Source organism: Lissotriton vulgaris, chromosome 8 (genome assembly GCF_964263255.1).
Source record: "Lissotriton vulgaris chromosome 8, aLisVul1.2, whole genome shotgun sequence".
Taxonomy (NCBI): Eukaryota; Metazoa; Chordata; class Amphibia; order Caudata; family Salamandridae; genus Lissotriton; species Lissotriton vulgaris.
Genome location: NC_141696.1, coordinates 232,944,020 through 232,965,557, shown reverse-complemented (window position 1 = coordinate 232,965,557; position 21,538 = coordinate 232,944,020). Strand labels below are relative to the sequence as shown.

General features: G+C 41.9%; 1 protein-coding gene across 4 annotated transcripts in view; it reads right to left on the bottom strand.

Moving 5' to 3' along the window:
• Window positions 1-21,538, bottom strand: part of GRIK1 (glutamate ionotropic receptor kainate type subunit 1) — a 959,769-nt gene that overhangs the window by 585,343 nt on the left and 352,888 nt on the right. For all 4 annotated transcript variants that reach the window (XM_086934009.1, XM_086934011.1, XM_086934010.1 and 1 more), the window contains exon 2: window positions 5,491-5,658. In XM_086934009.1, the coding sequence (XP_086790135.1) occupies window positions 5,491-5,658 (168 nt within the window). The remainder of the gene's footprint in view (window positions 1-5,490; window positions 5,659-21,538) is intronic.

Here is a 21,538-nt window from a genome sequence, read left to right as displayed (position 1 = left end):
GAGGGAGGTGGAGCATAGTCTTCTTGATGGTGGTGGAAGTTCAAGTGCCTTGTGTGCGGGAGTCCGCAGATTGAATTGGCATCTCTTCTGTACCGGGAGCCAGTGGAGTTGCCGAGGATGAGGCTGGCTGCGGCGATCTGTATGGTCTGAAGTCTCTGTAGGAGGTGTGCATTGATTCCTATGTAGAGGGTGTTGCTGTAGTCCAGCTGGATGGTTATGAGAGCCTGTGTCGCAGTGCGTCTCGTGTGCAAGGAGGCAATAGCAGCAGGGTTAAAAGGGTTAATTGAAGACTGACACCATGTACCATAAGAAATAAGGAATCCTGTACGGTATATGTGTTTGCCAGCTAAGGCAGAGCTCTGTGACCTTCTAATGCCAAATCACTTTTCGCATTGACTCTTTTTTTTATCACATATCACATCAATTAATCAGGGGGTACCCAGGTGCTTGCAGGTCCTGGAGACTTATTCTAACTACCTGGTTTTGATGGTCGTTTGGAATTCCGGGGATGAGGTGATAGTGTGTAGGGGTGCCAAGTATGAACCATGTGCAGAGTGAAGAAGCAGGCAGAGGAGATGGTGTTGATCTGTGATTTCATGGCGAGCTTGTTATCAATGATGATTCTGAGATTTCTAGCATGGATGGAGGAAGTGGGTGTGGCTTCTAGATCTGTTGGACACCAAGAGTCCTTTCGTGTGTTGTTGCTGTTACTGAAGATCAGTATTTCAGCCTTGCCAGTGTTCAGCTGCAGGCAGTTGATCTTCATCCAGTCGGCGTAACTTGTCTTGCATCTGTGGAACCTGGTTTTGGTGGTGGTGGGGTCATCTGGGAGTGAGAGGATGAGTTGGGTGTTGTCTGCGTAGGAAATTATGTTGAGACCTTGAGATCTGATTATGTTGGCCAGCTGAGTCATATATATGTTGAAGAGCGTGGGGCTCAGGGATAAACCCGGGGTACAGTGGGGTTGATCTCCTCGGGTTTGAAGGTGGGAAGTGGATCCTCTGGGTTTTTCCGGTGACAAAGGAGGTGATCCATCTGAACACGTCCCCTTGCATGCAGATGTGCTCGAGTCTTTTGAACAACATGTGGTGGGATAAATTTTTGAAGGCTATTGAGAGGTCGAGGAGGATCAGAACTGCTGTTTCTCTTCGGTCAAGGAGGTTTCGAATTCCGTCAGTGCCTGTAATCACGGAGGTTTTGGTACTCTGATTGCTGCAGAAGCTGGATTGGGAGGTGTTAAGTAGCTGGTTCTGCTCCAGGTGTGACATGATTTGCTTGTTTATGATCTTTTCCAGTACCTTCGCTGGGATTGGGAGCAGGGATATTGGCCAGTAGTTTCTGAGCTTGCTGGGGTCAGCGGAGTGTTTTTTAAGTAGTGGTCCGACCGGCATTACCCCAAGCAGTGAGAAATGTTGCGGTGGTGATAGAGATGTTAAGCAGGGAAAGGCATTCCTGGCTGATCCTTTGGTTTCCGATCTGAAAGTTGTGGTTCAGGAATGGACCTGTGGGAGGTTATTTCCTGGGTGGAGAGGAGATTCCAGGTGGTCAGTCTGTATTTCGTGCCAGTTGGGGTGGTGATGTATCTGCTGAGGAAGCCCTTAAATATGATTGTAATCTTGCCAGTAAGAAAAATATCTGCTATTGTGACCACACCTCTAATTTTTCTCTCTGAATCTAGAAAAACAAAAGATTACTACTATCTTGCCATTCTTGTTCTAATTGCAACCCTAAAAAACAGAGCTATACCTAGGGCCCAATGCACAAGAGCTGTTCCCCAAAGCTGGAATTCACAAAGTAATAGGCTTAACAACTGCAAAAAGCTATGTTGGAATGCACACAAATTACTTTGAAAGCTGGAAATCTATTTCAGACTTAAACTTATCCTTTGCGAATCATTCCAAATCACAAATAGGAGGTGGTGTGAAAGGGGTGTTCTCATCTTATTTTTGAGTTGCAATGCCATGTTAAATGGTTTGAGACAATTACTGCAGTCTCAATCCATTGCTCAGTTACTAACACATGACTTTCAAAGGGGAAACTGTCTTAGAGACAGCTTCCTCTTTTGATATCATGGCGAGTGGTCATGGTAAAGAAGAGAATGGACCAAGGGACCACTGAATTCATGTTAACATTTAGCACATGTTCATTTGAGGGGATATGGGCTGCTATTAAAATATATGCTCTCAGAATGAATTAAAATGTATAGATGTTTGACTTTATGTTCCTTTCATTCCCCATCCATATTTTAACAGGCTTACAGAAGGAGTTACAAAATGCCTTCTTCTTCATTAGTATTCATAAGGCAGGAGTCTTTGCAATCTCCTGTTAATGCATGTCTTGTAAGGCGTCGCAAATTAAAGCTCTGTTTGCAAACCAGTTGGTGTGCAATAAGTACACTTGTTTGCGAACAGGGCTTAATACATTAGGCTCCTAGTTCCCTGCTGCTTCCCAATCTTGAAATATTAATGCACAAAGCAGCTGTCTCAATAGGCCAGCACATCAGCCCATTTGAGCTGGTGCATTCTTTGTTTGCTTGTTAAAAACCCTGGTAACAGGAACTTACAAACACTTGCAAACCTTCTTGGATGTCCATAGTAACTATTGGAATGTGTGTTGATAATCATTGATAAGACCTAGGCATATGAACAACTGAGTACCTTCTAACATTTGATCCCAAGTATCGCATCCCTTGGGAACAACAGAGAATTTCGAGTGAATTTATTCATCAGACCGCGCATGGAGAGTTCACAGCAATTGTAGAAGCCTCCGAATCTTCGAACCCCAGCCCACATCTATGGACTTCCTCGACAGATACCCTATATGTATATGTTAAGTTACACATTTAATCACCTTCATACTTTACAATCAATGCTTTAGGTAGAAAGGGGGTGCTCATTTGTGGGACAAAATCATGCTTTTCGGCATGATAACAAGTCATTGTTGAGGCTGTAGTTTTTGCCACCATTAGTTTGTACACCATGCAACCACGGGTATTGTACTCCCATGGAAGAGAGCTGGTTCAATGGGCATAGAGGTTTATGCTACTTAATAGAGTTCCTTTATAGTGTTTCCATAGGGGATCAATAGGCCTAAAGCAGTTACTCTGACTTCTGCCAGTATGTATTGTCCTTCTTCTGGTTTCATAGAAGACTGCATGAGATAGATTCATCCACCTCACTTGTTATAGTTGGGTAATAAGAATGTTCAATAGATAGATGTCTTCTTTGAGAACATAACTTAAGGCAAATGTTTTATTTGAAGTGCTCGGCAAAGAGAGCACACTTAATATATGTTTTTTAACATTTCTATGTTTCTTCACCACATGCTGTCAGTTCATCTCCCTAAATGTATAGAGATTATCCTTCTGTTATGTTGTTAAAGGGTGTGATAACATTCTAACTTCCAGGCCATATGCCATGCACAGTTCATCTTCACAGATGTATTTTTCATGAGCCAGAGGAAGAAGCAAACGTGTATTTTCTATAATCAAGATCAAAGCATTTTCCCTTCTCCCTAATCCTCTATTAATAGTCACTATGTGTGATGTCAAATGCTTCCTCCTTGTACATCTGTATTTTGTTTTCAGTAGAGTTAGAAAGGTTTGTGTGCCCCCCCCCCCAATCCCCACACAAGTAATACAATGTTCTCAAAGAGTATAGGTTTTACTCATATTCTGTTAGGGCAGTCTGCGTGGAACTCATGTGCATATGTGCGGTGTACCCTCACTTGCATAACACTCATGAGATACCAGCTTCAACTAAAGGAGCACATGCAGCTACAATGCACCGCCAGTTTCAAAGTTCCTGTAAGATACGTTGTGCTTGAACCAAGTGTACCACAAGAGAAAATTTGAGCACAAAAAAATGTGTGATTTGTGTAGCCCAAAAATAGGGGATAAAGTAAGATTATGCTTGTGTAGTGCAAATTGCACATGGTCCTAATTTTCAGTTAGTCCAATAAAAGATATGAAAGTCTAAAGGATTAGGTAATGCAAAGAAAGCATGATGAAGCAGATAGCACTGTGCAGTGTGACATGTTGAGAGGTGCTGAATGATGGTAGCAGGATGCCATCGAGTACCACAACTTAAGTAGAACTGGATGGGGAAGCAATTACTGCAGCGCTTTTATATTCCTTGAGGAGGATCATGTGCTTTTGTAAAATGGAATGCTCAAGACTGACCAACCAATCAGAATGCTTCCTTGGCAGGCAAACACTACAGATAATGGCCAGCTTAAAAAGCAGTCTGAGGGTGGCAGTCCCAAGCACCAGTTATGGGCCAGCAATTGTTTGTGGATTTGTTTCTCTCCTTTGTCCACTTTGTGTTTGTTTATTTTGTCGCCAGCTGAGGGTGATTATTTTTCCATCTGAGAGGGCTGGAGCTGGATCACCATTCTTCCATGCCACTCTGAGTGCTGACACTGGTAAGCTCGTAGGGAAATATAGCCATGATGTGGAGCAGCAAGAGATGTTAGGCAAACAAACTAGCTCCTCTTTTTTTACCTCTGGGGCTACAGTCTTATGGTCTTTTTGGCCCTCATCTTTTGGATGGTCTAATAAGTGTAAATTTAGTTGGAGAGAGTCCTCTGAAATAAAAATGGAATACAGTCTTTGTAAAGTGCACAATTACCCGAGGGTGTCAAGGTGCTGGGGGCCGTCGGGAAGATTAAGCGAGCTTTTCCCCAGAGTCACATGGTGCTGGACTAACCTGCCGTCGGCACCAGGGATCGAACCGTGAAATCTGTGGTTTGGAATCAGGGGCCCTGGCCGCTGCACCACACCTCTTCCACGCATGTCTTACAAAATGCCAGTTTGTACATAGAATTACAGAGAAATTCTGCTCTGAGCTCAAACCTGTACAGGGGGCTGGCTCAGTGCTAATTCTGCGTCTTCCGCACTAAATACGTTGCATTGGCTACCATTGGTCAAACGGCTCCTGTTCAAGGTCCTGTTAATTACCTTTAGGGCCTTTCACTCTCATGGACCAAAGTACATACAAAGGAGGTTCTTCAGATACCATCCTTCGCGCACTCTGAGGTCCTCCAATGCTAACCTGCTAACTGTCCCGGCGTTTAGACTCAGCTCAAAGGGTGGCAAATCTTTGCCAGTCCTAGGGTCAAAGGCATGGAATAAACTCCCCCCGCATCTCCGTGCTATGGAACGGGAATCTGAGTTCCGAAAGGCACTGAAAACCTAGTCCTTAAATCTCCCTGACACTTGCGCTAGAGCACTAGTATGAACATCCTGGTTTAACTACTGAAAGCAGCCTGACCAGTATTTAGATCTCTCCTGGTCAGCATAGGCGCCAAGATGCTCCCTGGAGTGATAGTTGCGTGGTATAAATACCAGCTTACATTACATTACATTGATTTACCTTAAATTACAAATATAGAAAAGTAAGGCGAATAAGATTGAAAATTGACAGCAGTGGGGCAAAACACTGGATTGATTATCGCTAAATAAATCAATGAATCAAAAGCACAAAAAATTACCTCTCCTGGAGGCTTCAAAGCTATCGAAAAGGTTTATTCTCTGAATGTCATAGGTGAGTGTCGTATTGGGCATCAGGGTTCTGTTCCTGTTGATATTGGTGACTGCAAACTTGAAAGCTAATTCTTCAATGTTAACTGGTTCATTTTCCACTGTTTCAAATATTCCTCCTAAAAAGGAAAGGTGAAAACACATTTAAACGCATTCAGAATATACACAGATGTGCATAAGAAAACAATTGTGAAACATTTGTAATCCACAAGAACCTAGAAACTGGGTCACAAACACATTCCCCGTCATGCAAAACATTCTAGAGGAGAGCAGGTGTTGAACATGTCTGATCACAGAATGCTAATGCATCACTCTCAAGTGGAACAAGTAGTCTCAGTCATACAAATAATTAATTTTCGCAAGTGTATACTGTTTCCTCACAGTGAAGATTTCCAATCAATCATTCAGTACGTAATCACATATTGCTTTACAGCACTAGATTTAATTACTAATGAATACCTCCTAGTACAATAATACAAAAACACAACAAACTTTAAAGATCAAAAAGTTCTGGTATACGTAGGTTGTGACTTGTAAAAATAAATGCCAAAGTATATGAATAATTCTTCATTTGGGGCAAAATCCTCTCAAATAGAGGACTGTACACTCAGCCAATGTGATCTTAGAATTATCAATCAATACATTAAAAAATAGTTTGTCATAGAATACCTATTTCATAACAATTGCGTAAAATTAGAAAATGTGTACTGATGGTTTTCAAACTTAAGCAAGGCAGATTGAACTATCAAAATCAAAAACGTATTGCCATTTGGAAACATTGGTTCCAATTCATGAACATGAAACTTTTCTACTATATAACTGTGTGTTGAGTTTTTAAAGACAAAATCACACTGCTTTAGAAAGTAAGTAACCATTGTTTCTTGGGAGCATTAAATCCGGGACAATATTTTGAGACATTTGGTTTGAATTACATTTACATTGTAGCTTTTTGCCTGATCTACAAATCCTTTGGCCGTTGCAAACAATAGGAGTTACAAAATCACATGAATTGACTTGCAACCCTAAAAGGACTTTTTACAATGTACAAAATCTCCAAGAGTCAGATAATTCCCTTGAAATTTCATAACGCTTAATGTTCAGGACTATAGATAAAGGCTAGCAACTGATACAAATTGGGACTTGATTCACAAATAGATTACTGTACATATATTAGATTTACAAATGGAAAATCCGGAATCTGCATGTATTATTATAAGGTTATAATAAAGCCAGTTACACAGAGCTCACTTACAAAAATTCTGTCACACCTGCCAAATTTTAGGATTCATAAGAGAAAATCAGAGGAGTAGTTATGGGCGGTCTCCTGATGTTTCAGGCAGTGGTCACAATTGGGCAGCACAAATGAGGTCAACACCTATAAGTTTGTGAGTATTCACAAATATTTGCAATGCTTACTCCCACACTTAGCACTTCCACAATGACTCACAAATACCCCCAATCAAAATGGTGCATTAACTGTGCCCCAACCAATAGTCTCAATTTTCATGTGGCTGTGTGCAAAGAAAAGACTTTGTATAGAATTTCCATGAAAACAAAAAAGAAAATGTCTCTTGCTCCATATCCCTATGCATGCAGACTCTGAGCGGTGGGGAGACTCTGCACTTGAACGCTTACAGCATTAATTTGGAACTCCTGGACGCAAAGTATTTCTGGGAGTTCTAAACAGCATGCACATGGACTCGCAGGCCTTTAGAGATTTAAGTCTTATTTGTGGATGCGGTCCTCTATGCTGAGGTATTCTACGCCGGCGGCCGGCACAGGTAAACACGGCAGGGTAGGACGGGGTTGGAGGGGGGAAGAAGTCGATAGATAATGGAATAGGTATCATTAATTACATAAATAATATCTATTCCGTTGTCTGTCGGCTCCCCCCCCCCCTGCCGCACTTACCTGTGCCGCTAGTATTCACACTGTTTCCCATTTATGTCCTATATGCACTGTATTTACTGGTTACATGGAGGACCTTCAATTTTCTCCAAAAGATTTTGTAGAACAAATTTGTAGGACATATTAGGAATGCTTCATAAATAAATGGCTTGCAATTCACAGGATGTTTAAAGAAAAGGAGACAGTCATTGGCACCTATAAAAAGTTAGAGGTCAAATTCACCAGCCTAGTATTCTTGAATCTCGTTGAAGGAGAATAGAGAGGAGTTTTTTGCAAAAATGAATACAATTCGGAGTAAGAGGTGTGGAAGCTGATGATTATATTATCTTTATTGTTACTTTAGGCTTAGAATGCGGGTGTTCTACGCCATTCTACTAGGAGCTAGAGAATGTGTGTTTTTTTTCTAGGGCGAAGTATTTTCTTGTAATGCTTCACAAGCTTCTTCATTCTCTAACTCTAATTGCAGCCATGGGGTCAGAGGCAGATGTGCCTTAGTCCATGCAAAAATAATTGTGTGCACTCTTCCCTGCACTCCCCCTTTTTTTTTTAAACAAAACGGCTCTGATTTTAATGTATTTAATTCCATTTAATTTCAAATGAGGTTATTTAACCTAGTGTAGGGTAGTAGCTGCTATTGTACATTTGTGCTTGCTTGTAATCTCATTGAAGGTTTGTTATTTCGACCTTATCTTTAATAGGTTTAATGGTTTTCATTTTCCCAGATGCTTCTCCTAGAATTGTGCACCCATTAAAAGTTTACTCAGAAAGTTTATGCCTTTTTTCTGGAAGTTACTTTATTGCTAACTTTAACAACTACACTCCAGCTTGTTATTAACAAATCTACTGCTTTATTAGGCATTGAGTGATATCATTTCAAGGTTCAAACTATGAGCTCTGTGTGCCTGTTCCTCAATTGGGACAGGCATGTTTACACCTCCATTTTCACAAAATCCATTTTATGAGTCAGATAAGTGCCTTAAAAAGTCGTAAAGCACAATTTTCTGGACCATCCATCCAGGCATCAGTTGGCTCACATGCCCTAGGGTAGGTGTGCACATTCTATTTATTCATCAGTTAGTGCACATTTAGGGAGTTGTTCCTAACTTACAATATAGGAAAATATATTTTGCATTATTTGAAAGCAGTGGTTTCAAATTATGAACGTTACATTGCTCAGGAACATTTTTACAGTGCAGTAGCTTCTCAGAAACTGTTTTATATAGTAAAAATACTCCCGCCTGGAAACTTTCATTGCTGTTTGTAAAAAACCACTGTAATTTTAAGTTAAAATTAAACGTGTTTTGATTATCATATTGTCACTTAAGCAAAACATAATAAAAATACATTAACTGATGAAAAAAGTAATGTGCTTCTCTTCTCTAAACAAAATAGATACCATGGGCTGTATTACACGTTATCACAGTTTCAAATGGGTATAGAGATCCCCTGGCTTCACCTGCCTGCACCACCTTTTAAATGGCGCACTGTTAGTGCGCCTCCTGAGGACTTCTTTGACTCTGCGCCAGCGTCTGTAATACGGCGTGGGCGTAGAGTCAAAGGAAGTCCCGCATTTGCATAGGGCACGCCCCTATGCAAATGAGTGAAAACTCTCTGAAGGCAGCGCTCGCGCTTTAAGTGCCCCAAAGCTATCGGTATTATAGAATGGGACGCACAAGTGTCTGCGTCCCCTTCTATAATACCAAAGTGCCCCACGGGCGCAAAAAGCAGGCGCAAACGCCTGTTGCGCCCCCCCAGGATACCTTATGTAATATGAGCCCATGTTCGCAAACTGACGATAAACTACAGAAATGTGGCTTTACATTTGTACAGAGAGACAGAGGTGCAAACCATATTTGCACATGCACACATTGTTCAACATATGACCCCAATGTTAGTTCTTGTGGTTTCTATCTTGAAAAGTTGAAGACTTCCTGTTTGTTCAAATGAATTAGAAAAATACGCTCAAATTAATATATATATATATACATATATAGGAACAATTGTTACATAATAATATTTAATACAGTAATTAAATCAATGTTCATAAATATTGTGTATCGTTCTTAGAATCTGTATTCAAGCAATAAAATGTTTAGGTTTATTAGTTGTTACTGCTGAAATTTCCCTCGCTTTTTTATTTTTATTGAAACTCTTTAGATGCTATTTGTTTAAATAAAGAATGTATTTGTCTTTTTTTGTTGATTGTATAGATGATAGACTATTTTTGATTTGTCTTGGATAAGATGAAGCTATTTTATTACGGTTAGTGTTTGCGAATTACAATTACTAAAACCAAACATCCAATAGCGGCTCGTGGAGGGAGTGCTGTGGGGCGTGGGACGGGGCAGGGTGGGGGAGGGGCAGGGTGGGGAGTGGTAAACTCCGGCTCACAGCCGACTAGAGTAATGTAAATAAATAAATACAATGAATTTAATTGCGCTTGCTGCTTCGCCAGCGCGCTCAATTATATTTGTTTTTATTATTTATTTATGTCGTTACCTCCGGTAAGTAGTAAACTTAGGCCGTGAGCCGGAGTTTACTACCCCCCACCCTGCCCCTCCCCCGCCATGCCTCACCGCCCTGCAGCACTCCCTCCAGGAGCCACTACTACAAACATCACAGCACATATTATGCATGTAATCATGTAAGCTTATAAATGGCATGCTTGGAAGCTTACACAGGAGTAAATTGGATAGGTGGGTGCATTTGTTACATTTGTTTTAATTTATATTCCAGGTCAATTTGAGTGTAAACTCGGAAATCTGATATGCACTAGAAGTTCAAAATTAGGGTGGCAATTTACAAAGGACTTGTGCACACATGGTGGAGGCCCTGCATTCATTGCAGGGGCCACGCACTTGTGGCTGAACCTCCGCAATGTGCAACTACAGTACGAGGAAGTCCCGCTATGCACGCGGGACCCCCGCCATGCCTGCTGGGTTTCCACCACGAATGCGATGTCTATAAATGAATTGAGATATTGACTGATTATTTAAATTTTCATAGCCACTCCTCTAACCTTCACCATGAAACCCTCATGTGTGTAATGTACACATTTGTTACAAACATGACCCACGCATATGCCATAATTATAGATGCTAATTGCACTTTGTCGAATCATATTTAAACCACGAACTTTTCTAAGCATACGTTTGACGTATGCTTAGACATAATCTTTGTGAAACAGATAGTTTTTCAAAAATATGCGTTTTAGACGGATTTGCTTGAAAAGTAACATTTAAGCAAGTGCCATTACTAAGTAGTATGTATCATTTGAATCACCTTTTGACATCCCTACGTGATAAAATATTGTTTTCTCTCATGGGCCTTGTGATTCAATTACATCTACCTCACTAAATGTCTCCCTCCTGTCTCTGTCATGAGAGGAGGTAAACATACCACAGATCTGTTTGCATATTCTGTGTTGCCCTCCCACTCCAGCACATACACAAACAGACCCAAAGATCATCTCTCCAAAACTATGTAAAAACGATCTAGCATCAATTGCTCACTCTCAGATAGTAGAGTGTGTCCATGAAGCCAGGTTAGAACGGTGAAAGTCTGACCCATACATCCACCTATACCAATCACTTAATATCAAACCACATATTAGTATCACATAATATGACGCAACAATCTACCGCCATACAGCACATTATATTTCACTTCTCAATCTACAGCACAACTCACCAATATTGAACACCAATCTACACCACCCAATAGCATGACTTGCAACTCTCCTGTCATGCCACATTACCAAGCCGAAGATGTTCCAGCACATCTGACATCTCCAAAACACCCTATACATGCTTTCAAGAGCTTGGCACACAACCCTACATACCAGTCCACGAAACCCGCACTCAACATGCTACACTGCCAGGTACATATGTTAACTCATCAACCCACCACACATTGACTGACTGACTGAAGTACTTATAAAGCGCTCGAATGCCGAGGCGTCTTGGCGCTATAGTGACATCTTACATTACCCCATCATACCACACAGATTTTATTGAATCACACTATATAAACTGACACAATAGGATTGAATGAATGAATAAAACATTTCTAAAGCGTGTAGCTACCCGAGGGCAACCCAGCGCTAATATCACACTAAGGTTGTAGCACCATCTGTCACTGATATACGCTATGCTCAGAAACGACTTCATTCCACATAATACCATAGTGCTCCACCAATGCAACCATAAGCTGATATCCTGGAAACACAACAAAGACCTATAGTACCACCAATTAATGAAAACAAAAATCACTCTTTATCCAGCATACTCAGCACTTCCCATTGATAATATAGTTTCACCTGCAGACCGTCTAATTCCGGGTATATTTTAAGACATTAAACAATACCATGATACCTTCACTCGTGTACCATAATTGATGATAATTCATCTGCATCCAACAGACTGAGGAAGAAGGCCAAGATAATTGCAAATGATCAACCAACACACGTGGCGCAAACCATTAAACCATGGCAAGCAGTCCATTACTAAACCATGAGGAAAGGTGCACAAATTCAATTTAACACCACTCAGCATCAGAGAGTGCACCCTCACAGAACACTATCATACAGACCCATACAGATTGCTGATAAACCACAAGAGCAGCATCCTATGGGATGACAACCCATAGGCAGAAATTAACCACCATGGGAGCTAAAAGGAGGTGGACAGCCAGAGCAAGGAAGGAGGGCCGCTTATGAAACATCAGCATGAGTACAAGATCCATTCTGAGATCTTAGAACCCTTTTGCTTGCTTGAGAAGAAAATGCAATCTCAGGTGTACATACAAGCAGACATAGGATGACAGTTTAGTATACCTGCTTCAGTATGGAGAAATAATATTATGATGACATCATGTTGTCATTTTATTTTTCCTTTTTCCACTGGGCGCTCCTTCGCAGTAGCAGAGGAACCGCCGCTGACAACCCAGCACTAGAACACCATCATTCATGGTGCTTTGGAAATTGTGGGTGTTGCGCAACATATGAGCTCTGTAAAATACCGAGCTCAACCCAAATATGTTTAAACTGCAACTATCCATGTAAAATGATTGCCAGTCATATATATAGCATTATCGCTCCTAACATGATATTTTAAGGAGTTGTCTGTCGTAATATGCTCTGGTGTGTCGCATATTTACGAATCCTTCTCTGGTTCGCCAGATTATACAAGTAACTCATAGAGACACAATCAACTACCTTTCAGCCAGATGTTTTAATTTTTCTTTTTTCTTTGAATGATTCACCGAATATTGTAAGGAGTGAAGCCATAGGACTTTGGAACCCAGGGTGTCTTTGTTTCATGCCAAGTTCAATGAATATTTTCTATCAGGACCTACTGTACCATGGTAGTTTTCAGTAATGCCGAGGAGCATATTACATAAACTGCACAGGTGTTGGGCAATGTGGCATAATTATTTGAATCAACCAGCCAATGAATTACAACATTACCCAAAAAGACGTTTGCAAAAATGTAATTTCTACTTGAGGCAGTCCGTGCGGGCATTGCTGTTTTCATCAATTGATCCAAGTGATGGAGCAAAATGTTACAAACACTATGCAAAATGTTGAAATAACAGTGCTGAATATGTCATCCAGACCACACTATCTCTCTGTTGTGTTTACATTGCAAATATTCATACACCAATATCGTGTACCAACTCCAAAAGAGTTCTACTACCTCGATCGATAACCTTACAAATGTGACATCCTCTTTCTTTTAAGTTTGTCAACTGTGTCTCCAGTTCCTCCAATAAACGTTCTGATCTCTTTCCAGCTCTCGGACTCTTGGCTTGACTTCCGTGTGTGAATCCAAACTCCTGTGCTCCACACCAATCTGTCTTTCAAAAAACATTAGCCTAATGTGCAGCGTTGGTCTGGGCCAGCAGTGCAATTATTTCTATTGTGAAAAACGATGGTGTCACCCACAGCATGCTGGCGCTGTGTAGTCATTAATCTCCCTGCCACACTAGCTAAACACACAAGAGGTGTCTGTAGTTGGATCCTACCACAGTAACCTACTTTGCAAAAGTTAAACATTTTTGCACACCTCTTTTCACACTAACAACATTTGGCATTTGAAATTCTAGGTTGATAAAATAACATTGACATCTTCTGCAGGTTGAGATGATCACAGTGGAAATTATAATATAGGCGAATAAATAGGCAGAAAAAAAGATGCTTGGAAATGAATAGTCATTGAAGGGATTGGAGAAGTATTTTTATTTTAAACACTTTGGACCAGATATATTGTTTTGGACAAAAGTTTTGCGCTATTTGATCCACCAGAATTGTGGTGCTGTTATGGTGTTGAGCAAACCGGGATGATATAGCATAAGCTGAGGAGCGGGTTAAAGTATATCAGCTCCTTATATACTGAATATCATAAGTCATGGAGGCCTCATTCAACTACAGGCACTGGAACAAGAAATAAATATTGTTGAGACTAAGGATAAGATTATGGAGCCCATGGCAGCATCAAATAGCTACAGAGAGAGAGCATGGTATGTTATGTTATGTTAAAAGTATTTATACAGCGCACGGACACCAGGCAGTTTCATGGAGCTAAGAACAACGGAGTGAGGATGGACAGCAAATTACGCATAGGCCTGCTGAAACAGATGAGTTTTGAGTAATCTCCTGAAGGAAGCATAGCTGGGAATTAGTCTAAGTTCACTCGGAAGTGAATTCCATAACCTGGGGGCCAAAAGCAAGAAGCCTAGGCCACCATGTTTTTTCCGCTTAAATGCTGGGATGATAAGCAGGTTATGGTGATAGGAACGCAGATCACGGGAAGGGGCATACCGATGGATCCTAGAAGCTACAAAGGCAGGGCCTTGATCATGTAATGCCTTGAAGGTGGTGCAGCCAAGTTTAAAAAAGCAACGTTTGGCGACCGGGAGCCAATGGAGGTTCTTCATTAATGGGGAGACGTGTTGATGTTTTGGCTGACGAAAGACTAGCCTAGCTGCTTGATTTTGCACAAGTTGCAAACTGTGGAGCTGGTAAGCAGGGATGCCAGCATAAAGAGCGTTGGCGTAGTCAATACGAGAGGTGATCAGGGCCATGATAACAAGTGTGAGAGCCTCCGTGGACAGAAACCTACAGATTTTACGGATTCTGCGAAGGTGGAAGAAACAGGCAGAGGTAACTGCATTGATCTGGGGTTTCATTGAAAGATCTTTACAAATATTTAGGCCAAGACTCTTAACGGAATCTGCAGGATGGGGGGGGGGTGCCCAAACAGGAAGGCCAGAAGCTAGCATTCCAAGGGTTGGCAGGTCCTCCGGTTAAGACAAGCTCCGTTTTATCAGGATTTAGCTTCAGCTAGCTATGGTACTTCCATTTGCTAATGGAAAGCATTGTAGATTGAAAGCTAGTGCGGGATGCAATGGTAGAGTCAAGATTAAAGACCAGCTGAAGGTCATCAGCGTAATTGAAAATGGTAACCGGGCTATTGCGAAGGGAAACAATCAAAGGTTGCATATAAAGATTAAATAAAAGAGGCAATAAGGCGGAGCCCTGGGGGACTCCACAAGTCAAACTGGAGTAGGATGCCGCAAAGGTGGACAGGTGGACCGCCTGGGTGCGCTGGTGTAAAAAAGATCTGATCCACTCGAGTGCCCGACCCTGAAAGCCCGCATTATTGACACGATCGATCAGCAGTTCGTGGTCGACCGTGTCAAAGGCCGCCGATAAGTCCAACAGCACACGTGCCTGGAAAGTGTTATTATCGGCTCCCTTCCTGAGCTCGTCCATCACAGCCAAGATGACGGATTCGGTGGAATGGGCTGGCCGAAAGCCCGTCTGCTGGGAGTCAAGAAAGCATGGAGCTCAAAGACAAAGACCGTAAGTGGAGTTTGTCAGACAGGCTTTTCTTTCAAAAACAGAGTTGTTGGTGGATTTTCAATACATCGTATAGCACGAGAACTACAATCAATCGCACCCCAAATGTGATGTCCTCCAAACTCGTAAATAGGCCAAAGCTTTTGACAATCATTCATGATTTTCTTAGGCTTTCTCCCACAACTGAGATCTAAGATACAATTTATAAGTTGAGTGCATCTGTCATTCTGTGGTGTGAGGGATAAAGGAGGATCCTAAGAATCTCCTATGCAGTGACACCAAGGCTCCAGTGCCATCTAACCAGGGCATATAGTGTTGCAACAAAAAGGGAACCGTACATTCACAATCTGACTTTTTTGGGAAGCTGCCAGCCGCAATGAAAACCTTGACGATTAAAGCTAGAACTTCTGCTGTTGGCATCACTGACCTGCGACAGGAGTTAAAAGGGGTCAAAGTATCATCTCAGTGGTAGTTTATACTAAACTATCGCCATAAAAATCTAACGCTAAAATAAGCCATATCCAGGTGAACCCTTTGGTTTACAAATTTCCACTGATAATATTTTACTGACAACTCCACCTAGATATGTAGCTAAATGTTACTGGTCATCGAGAACTTCTGAAAATCTAGCATGGCTTATGATAGCTATTTTGTATTTTGCTACATAGTATAGTTTTTGGTTTTCAAGAAACCACGGAGATTTAGATTTGTTTATTGATATTTTGTGTTTTCTCATGATCAAGGGGATTGTCAATCTTCATCAGGATGAATGCACCTTTATGTTCATCTATTTGGACATTAGTTGTCATCAACATATTGAATTGCCCATAAAACAGCCTTGAAATGCAATGGTTACTTGTCACTTTTGCATAGTATGTTGATCCATCAATAAAGTGCTTGGTAGTTAGATTTAATTTTGTTTGCAGGGAACCTGAATGGTCCTATGCCTGGAGATGCAAAGAAGACAGCTGTGGAAGAGGTGTATATTACTATTATTATTACCAGTTTGCAGGGTTGCCTGTCTAAGTAGTAGAGAAAACTCAGTCCAACTGGATAATGCCACATGGAACCCTGGGGTGGAGAACTTCACGTTATTGACAGTCACCCATGTATCATTTTTTTACACATGGCACCCCCGAATTGCATTTCTTTTTTCTGTTGATCGCATGGAACAGCTGCAAAGCAGTGCAGTGGAAGCAAAACACAACCTGCCTCATCTCTTTGAGGCTTCCTTCCTTCCTTTAGAAGTACTTTAAAAATAAAATAGACGTAGTGGCCTGCTACAATCCTGTACCAGCCTTTGGCACACAATATCTCTCGAAGCGATACAAAAGGGGATGATGGACGGAGCGTTTGAGCAAATCAAACACTCACCCCAGTCAACTGATCTGGGTTTAATCCATCACCGTTCTTTAGCTCACTCAGCCACCCCAGTTCAGACATGGCCATATGCAAATCAGTCTGACCCTGTGCCTCATGGGAACAGTCCAGCCCGAACTGCCAAGCCATGTCTTCCCTGGACCGGAAACAAGCATCCTGGGACCGGTTTAATATCTCTCCCCACCCTAGTATTAAAAAAATACATAACATCCTGCCCCCTCCCTCACCACCTGCAGTCGCTCCCTCCACTTTTGTCTAACCACAAAAGAATCAGTATTTGAGAGCTTTGGAGCACTCCCTTCCCTCACTTGCCCACAGCTGCATTCTCTACTCTCACGGGGACAGCACAGAGGCATCCTTGGTCATTGTGGCTCTGTGAGAGACTCTCCTCAGTGTGATCAGCATTGCTCCATGAGTGCAGGTCTGCACAGAGTGTGGCAATGGTGTTTGGTACTACAAGAATGCCAGTCCTTTCCACTCTCGTCCTTTGGGTCCGCACACACCTAACCATCCTAATTTGTTGATGCCTTTAGGAAAAGGTTGAGATAGGCTAACACTTTCTTAGAGAAGGTAACATCATAAATTACACGGAGCGGACTGTGACTTGAGTAAATTATCTAGAGATACTGGATAGATGAAGGTCACTCCAGTTCTCCTAATGGCAACAGAACTAGTTTCCTTTGATTTACAACAATATTTCTTCAGAACATTTGGGTCTTTATAATCTACCTAATTTTAAGGCCAATTGAAGGGTTGGCTTGTAGGACCTTCTTGGATTATTAGGGTTGTTTAAAAAAAAAATGGAAGCTGGTTTTATAACTAGGGTCCATAAAATGTATGACTTCTGTATTAGAGTTCCTGAGGACTTAAGAGAATCACAGCCTGATGTTTACGAGCTGTGAACCATTCTACTGGGATCCAAAAATAAGCAATGCAGTGTAGCTGTTTTTTTCTAGCATTGTGGGGGATTGTGGCTCAATGGTTAGAGCGGCAGACCCTGATGCAGAGGTCTGGCCCGGGACCAGGGTTCAATTCCCACCTCATCGGGTCTTGGGCTCAATTACCTCGGTGCCTATTCTAATCATGGGCCCCACGCTTCAACTCTGGGCAATAGCTTGCTTAACCTCCACACCGGCCCCAACAGCGCTAGGATGCCTGGATTCACCCTGGGGGTGCCCAGGAGTGGACACTTCACAGGGAAAGTCAGGAAGGGTTCAACATCGGTATGAGTAATAGTGCCAGGAAACCGCTTGGTGGCAGTGCGCTCTACAAATACCCTGACATTTACATTTATCATTCAAGTTGCAGATTTACTACATGAACGATTCTATATTGAGAATATAGGGCCTTATTTAGAGTTTGGTGGACGGGATACTCCATCGAAATATGGCAGATATCTAGCACAGCTTGTTACATTTGCCATTGACTATAATGAACTTGTTATATGGTGGCCCTTAGTCTTATCAGAATTATATGCTGGGCTGGAGTGCAAATGGATTTGATAGTTATTTGAAGTCAAGCTATTTCTCTTTGGCTCATTTGTATTTTCTAATTCTAACCTCCTTGGACCAAGAAGCCCAAAGGCATATGTCATCCTCACATATACCTTCACACACTCACTCACTGTCAAATATGCTGCTAATATACACTGATTTGTTTAGGGCATGTGATGTACCGTGAAGGAACAGGGAGAATGATACCATCTTTCAGGGTCTAACTTTTGTAGTGTATTTCTTAAATTACCTTATATAAGTGTGGGAGAATGTAGATTTCTCTCTGTGGGGAGAAGCCTCCAAAGGCCACTCACTTAAAGTAGAGTTATTTCTGGCTCAGCTATAAAACTTTGCTTAAAAGCACTTGAAAACAATGTGAATAATTGCGTGCAACATATTTATCGCAGAACAAGATTTATGGTTTGTACTTTAATCAATGTTATTGTGTTTTGATGTTTATTTTTGTGGCAATTTAAGCATTTCAGTCATCTTTACAGCTTTAATTATAATAATGATTGTTCTTACTGTTTTTTGGATGTCAACGATTTTGATTATCCAATAAAAAGTGACTGATTACACGTTAAAATTACATAGCAGTTCAGGTTTTTGTGTAGGTCCTTAAAAAACTGATGCCAAGCACTAAGCTACTGACACCCACCAGAGAGAGAATTCACTGTTGTTATTGCTACAAAGTTGTAGCACAACCACTGGGGATTTGTATAGCTGGGCATTGATTACATTTGATGCAAAGTCACCACCATGGCGGTGCAGCTCAAAACGTGGGTCATGTGGCACATTTTAACAGGCAGACCACTCCCAACAAACATACCAAATAAGGTCCCAGCATCTCAATGAAAAAGCATCCTTCAGCAAAGAAATTCTCAGAATTCTTACTGTAGACCAATGCGAAGAGGTATTTCTGCATGCCAACTATAATCACTTATGGGAGGTGACACATTATTCCAGATTAGGCTGAGGATGCATTTAGCCTCCAATAATTATATTATTGGCAAGCAGGCTTATAATTTGCCTCATGAAAGAGAACTTTGTCATCCAAAGACTCCATTAATCAGACTGAAAACACCAGCCATCCACCTCACAGCAGTGAAAATGTCTGCTGTTTTTATAGATTAAAAAAAAATGCAAAAATACTCATATTCAGCTATTTTGTTGCTGGTGACATATTTTTCCACGAGCTACAACTCGCAGTACTTTCTCAAATCGTGCCCAAAATATGTTCCTTTTTTAATATACATTTTTGCACGTAGAAAGTTTGTAAACTGCCACAGATGTACTCTGCATTACATCCATCCACTAAAGTGAATGTGTAAAGATAAAAATAAAACAGCCGGGTCCTTCCTCAAAGCACACGTGAAAACACACTGCTGGAGTGCATATTAACTGTCCGTAAGGCGCTTAAGCAAACGTAAGGCTATTTTTATTAATACTTCTCAAATCTGATTTGATCCAGGGAAGCTTGGATAAGCTGAGATAAATGAACTTTCTCATGCAAGAGGCTTTGTCATTTTTGTGCTGCTTTTTTGACGCCTACGAGATCTCTCCATCCCAGGCGAACAATCACCCTCCACAGTGTGTGCACCCAAATCAGGCCATACAGAATCAGCAGAGACATTCAAATAATACTTGTCCATGGTCCAAATTGTCATACTTTGGAATGCCAAGGAGCTAATGTGCCACAACATAGACAGAGAGAGCATCCTAAAGTAACACTTTAGAAAGCTGCATTTTCCCTTAAGCTGTGTGACATATGGAGTCGAAGATGGACAGCTGTCAACAATGGGGGTGTATGAAATCAAAGGGTTCTGAGTGACAACCTAGACGAAAGCTAACGCTGAGCATGGCTGGACTGGTCATAGTGGGCACCAGGCAATCCCCCGGTGCGCCGCACGGGTGGGGGCCGGTGTTGGGCCCCTGGGGGCCGTTTTTGCAGCATAGCTGCAAAATCGCCCCTGTACCAAAATCGTCTGAAAACCGGCCCCGGCAAAGAGGTTGGCGGCACCCGCTCAAGTGGGGAGGGGGGGCCGGCCAAGCACTTTGCCAGGGCCGGTTGTGGTTCCCAGTCCGGCCCTGACGCTGAGCTATCCGGACGGGGGCGTAGCTTAGTCAGTGAGATTCGGGATGTCAATCTCAAATTTCCCAACTAAAAAAGAGGAGGGCTGCAGGGTGAAAGGGTGAGATTACCAAGGTTCGGGATGGACTGTTCCTGTGAGGAACAGGGTGATCACTGATTTGCGTTAGGTGATCACTGATTTTGTTTAGTGAGCCTTTGGGGCTCATTCAGAGTTTGTCGGACAGGTACTCCATTGCAATGGCAATGGAATACCCTGACTGTCAAACTTAAAGTCCGCCCTCCTGATTTGGAGACTGGCGGATCACAAGTTTGTCACCGACTGAGTAAAAGTTACTCGGTGATGCAGTAAAATGTACTTTGATACTGTAAACTTCCTCCAACGTCCCAATGGAGTGGGTGCCGCCAGAGGTAAGCCATCAGACCATCTGCCCTTTTTAGATTGGATTTTTTTTTTACTGTCTGTCCCTGCCAGATATATCCTAGCAGTAAGGAACAGTAAAAGAAGAATACCCCTACACCATGAGAGAAAACTCCCATTGTGTGGGGATCATATCTTTTTTTCTAAAACCAAACTCCCTCTTTTAGAAGTTTGATTTTGAAAAATACAAATAAAAGCTTTGGAGTTTCCTCCCAATGTACAGAGATGCCCACGGGCTGGTGGACATCTTTAAATGTGGGAGTCAGAATAAAGACAGAGAGGCAGATGTAAAGCCCTCTGCCCACTGTCTGCCTTTACTCCATCTTCCAAAACCTAGATCAGGTCCTCTGTCTAGAGTGGCACAGTGGGGGAAGAATGATGGTTTGGTATGCTACCCCAAGTGATAGCCAGTTGTTTGACTATTTGCATGCATTCGTCCAATCGCCATTTGGGTGTTTGATGGGCAGAAGTATGCCTCGACAACCTGGCGCCAAGTAGTAAATATAAATCCAGGGTCGGCTTTATGGCAATGCGACCAGTGCAGCTGCACTGGGCACTGACCTAGAAGGGGGGAGCAATGACCTTGGGGGTGGGGTGCTGTGTTTAGCAATGTAGGATTTAAAAGCACCTTCTGCAGAGTTCCTTGCATGTCCAGCTTTCAGGTAGCAATGCAAATGTCATGATAATTCTGCTAGAGACAGAGAGATCGGAGTTTTGTCTAGTGGCAGTTTTGATTCACCATAAAGTAGCACAGAAGGTTAATATGCCTGCTGCAAAGAACAGATCTGTACTTTATGTGGATAGCCGAGTGGATTAGTAAAGCCAGCCTTTACCAGTGCTTAAAAAC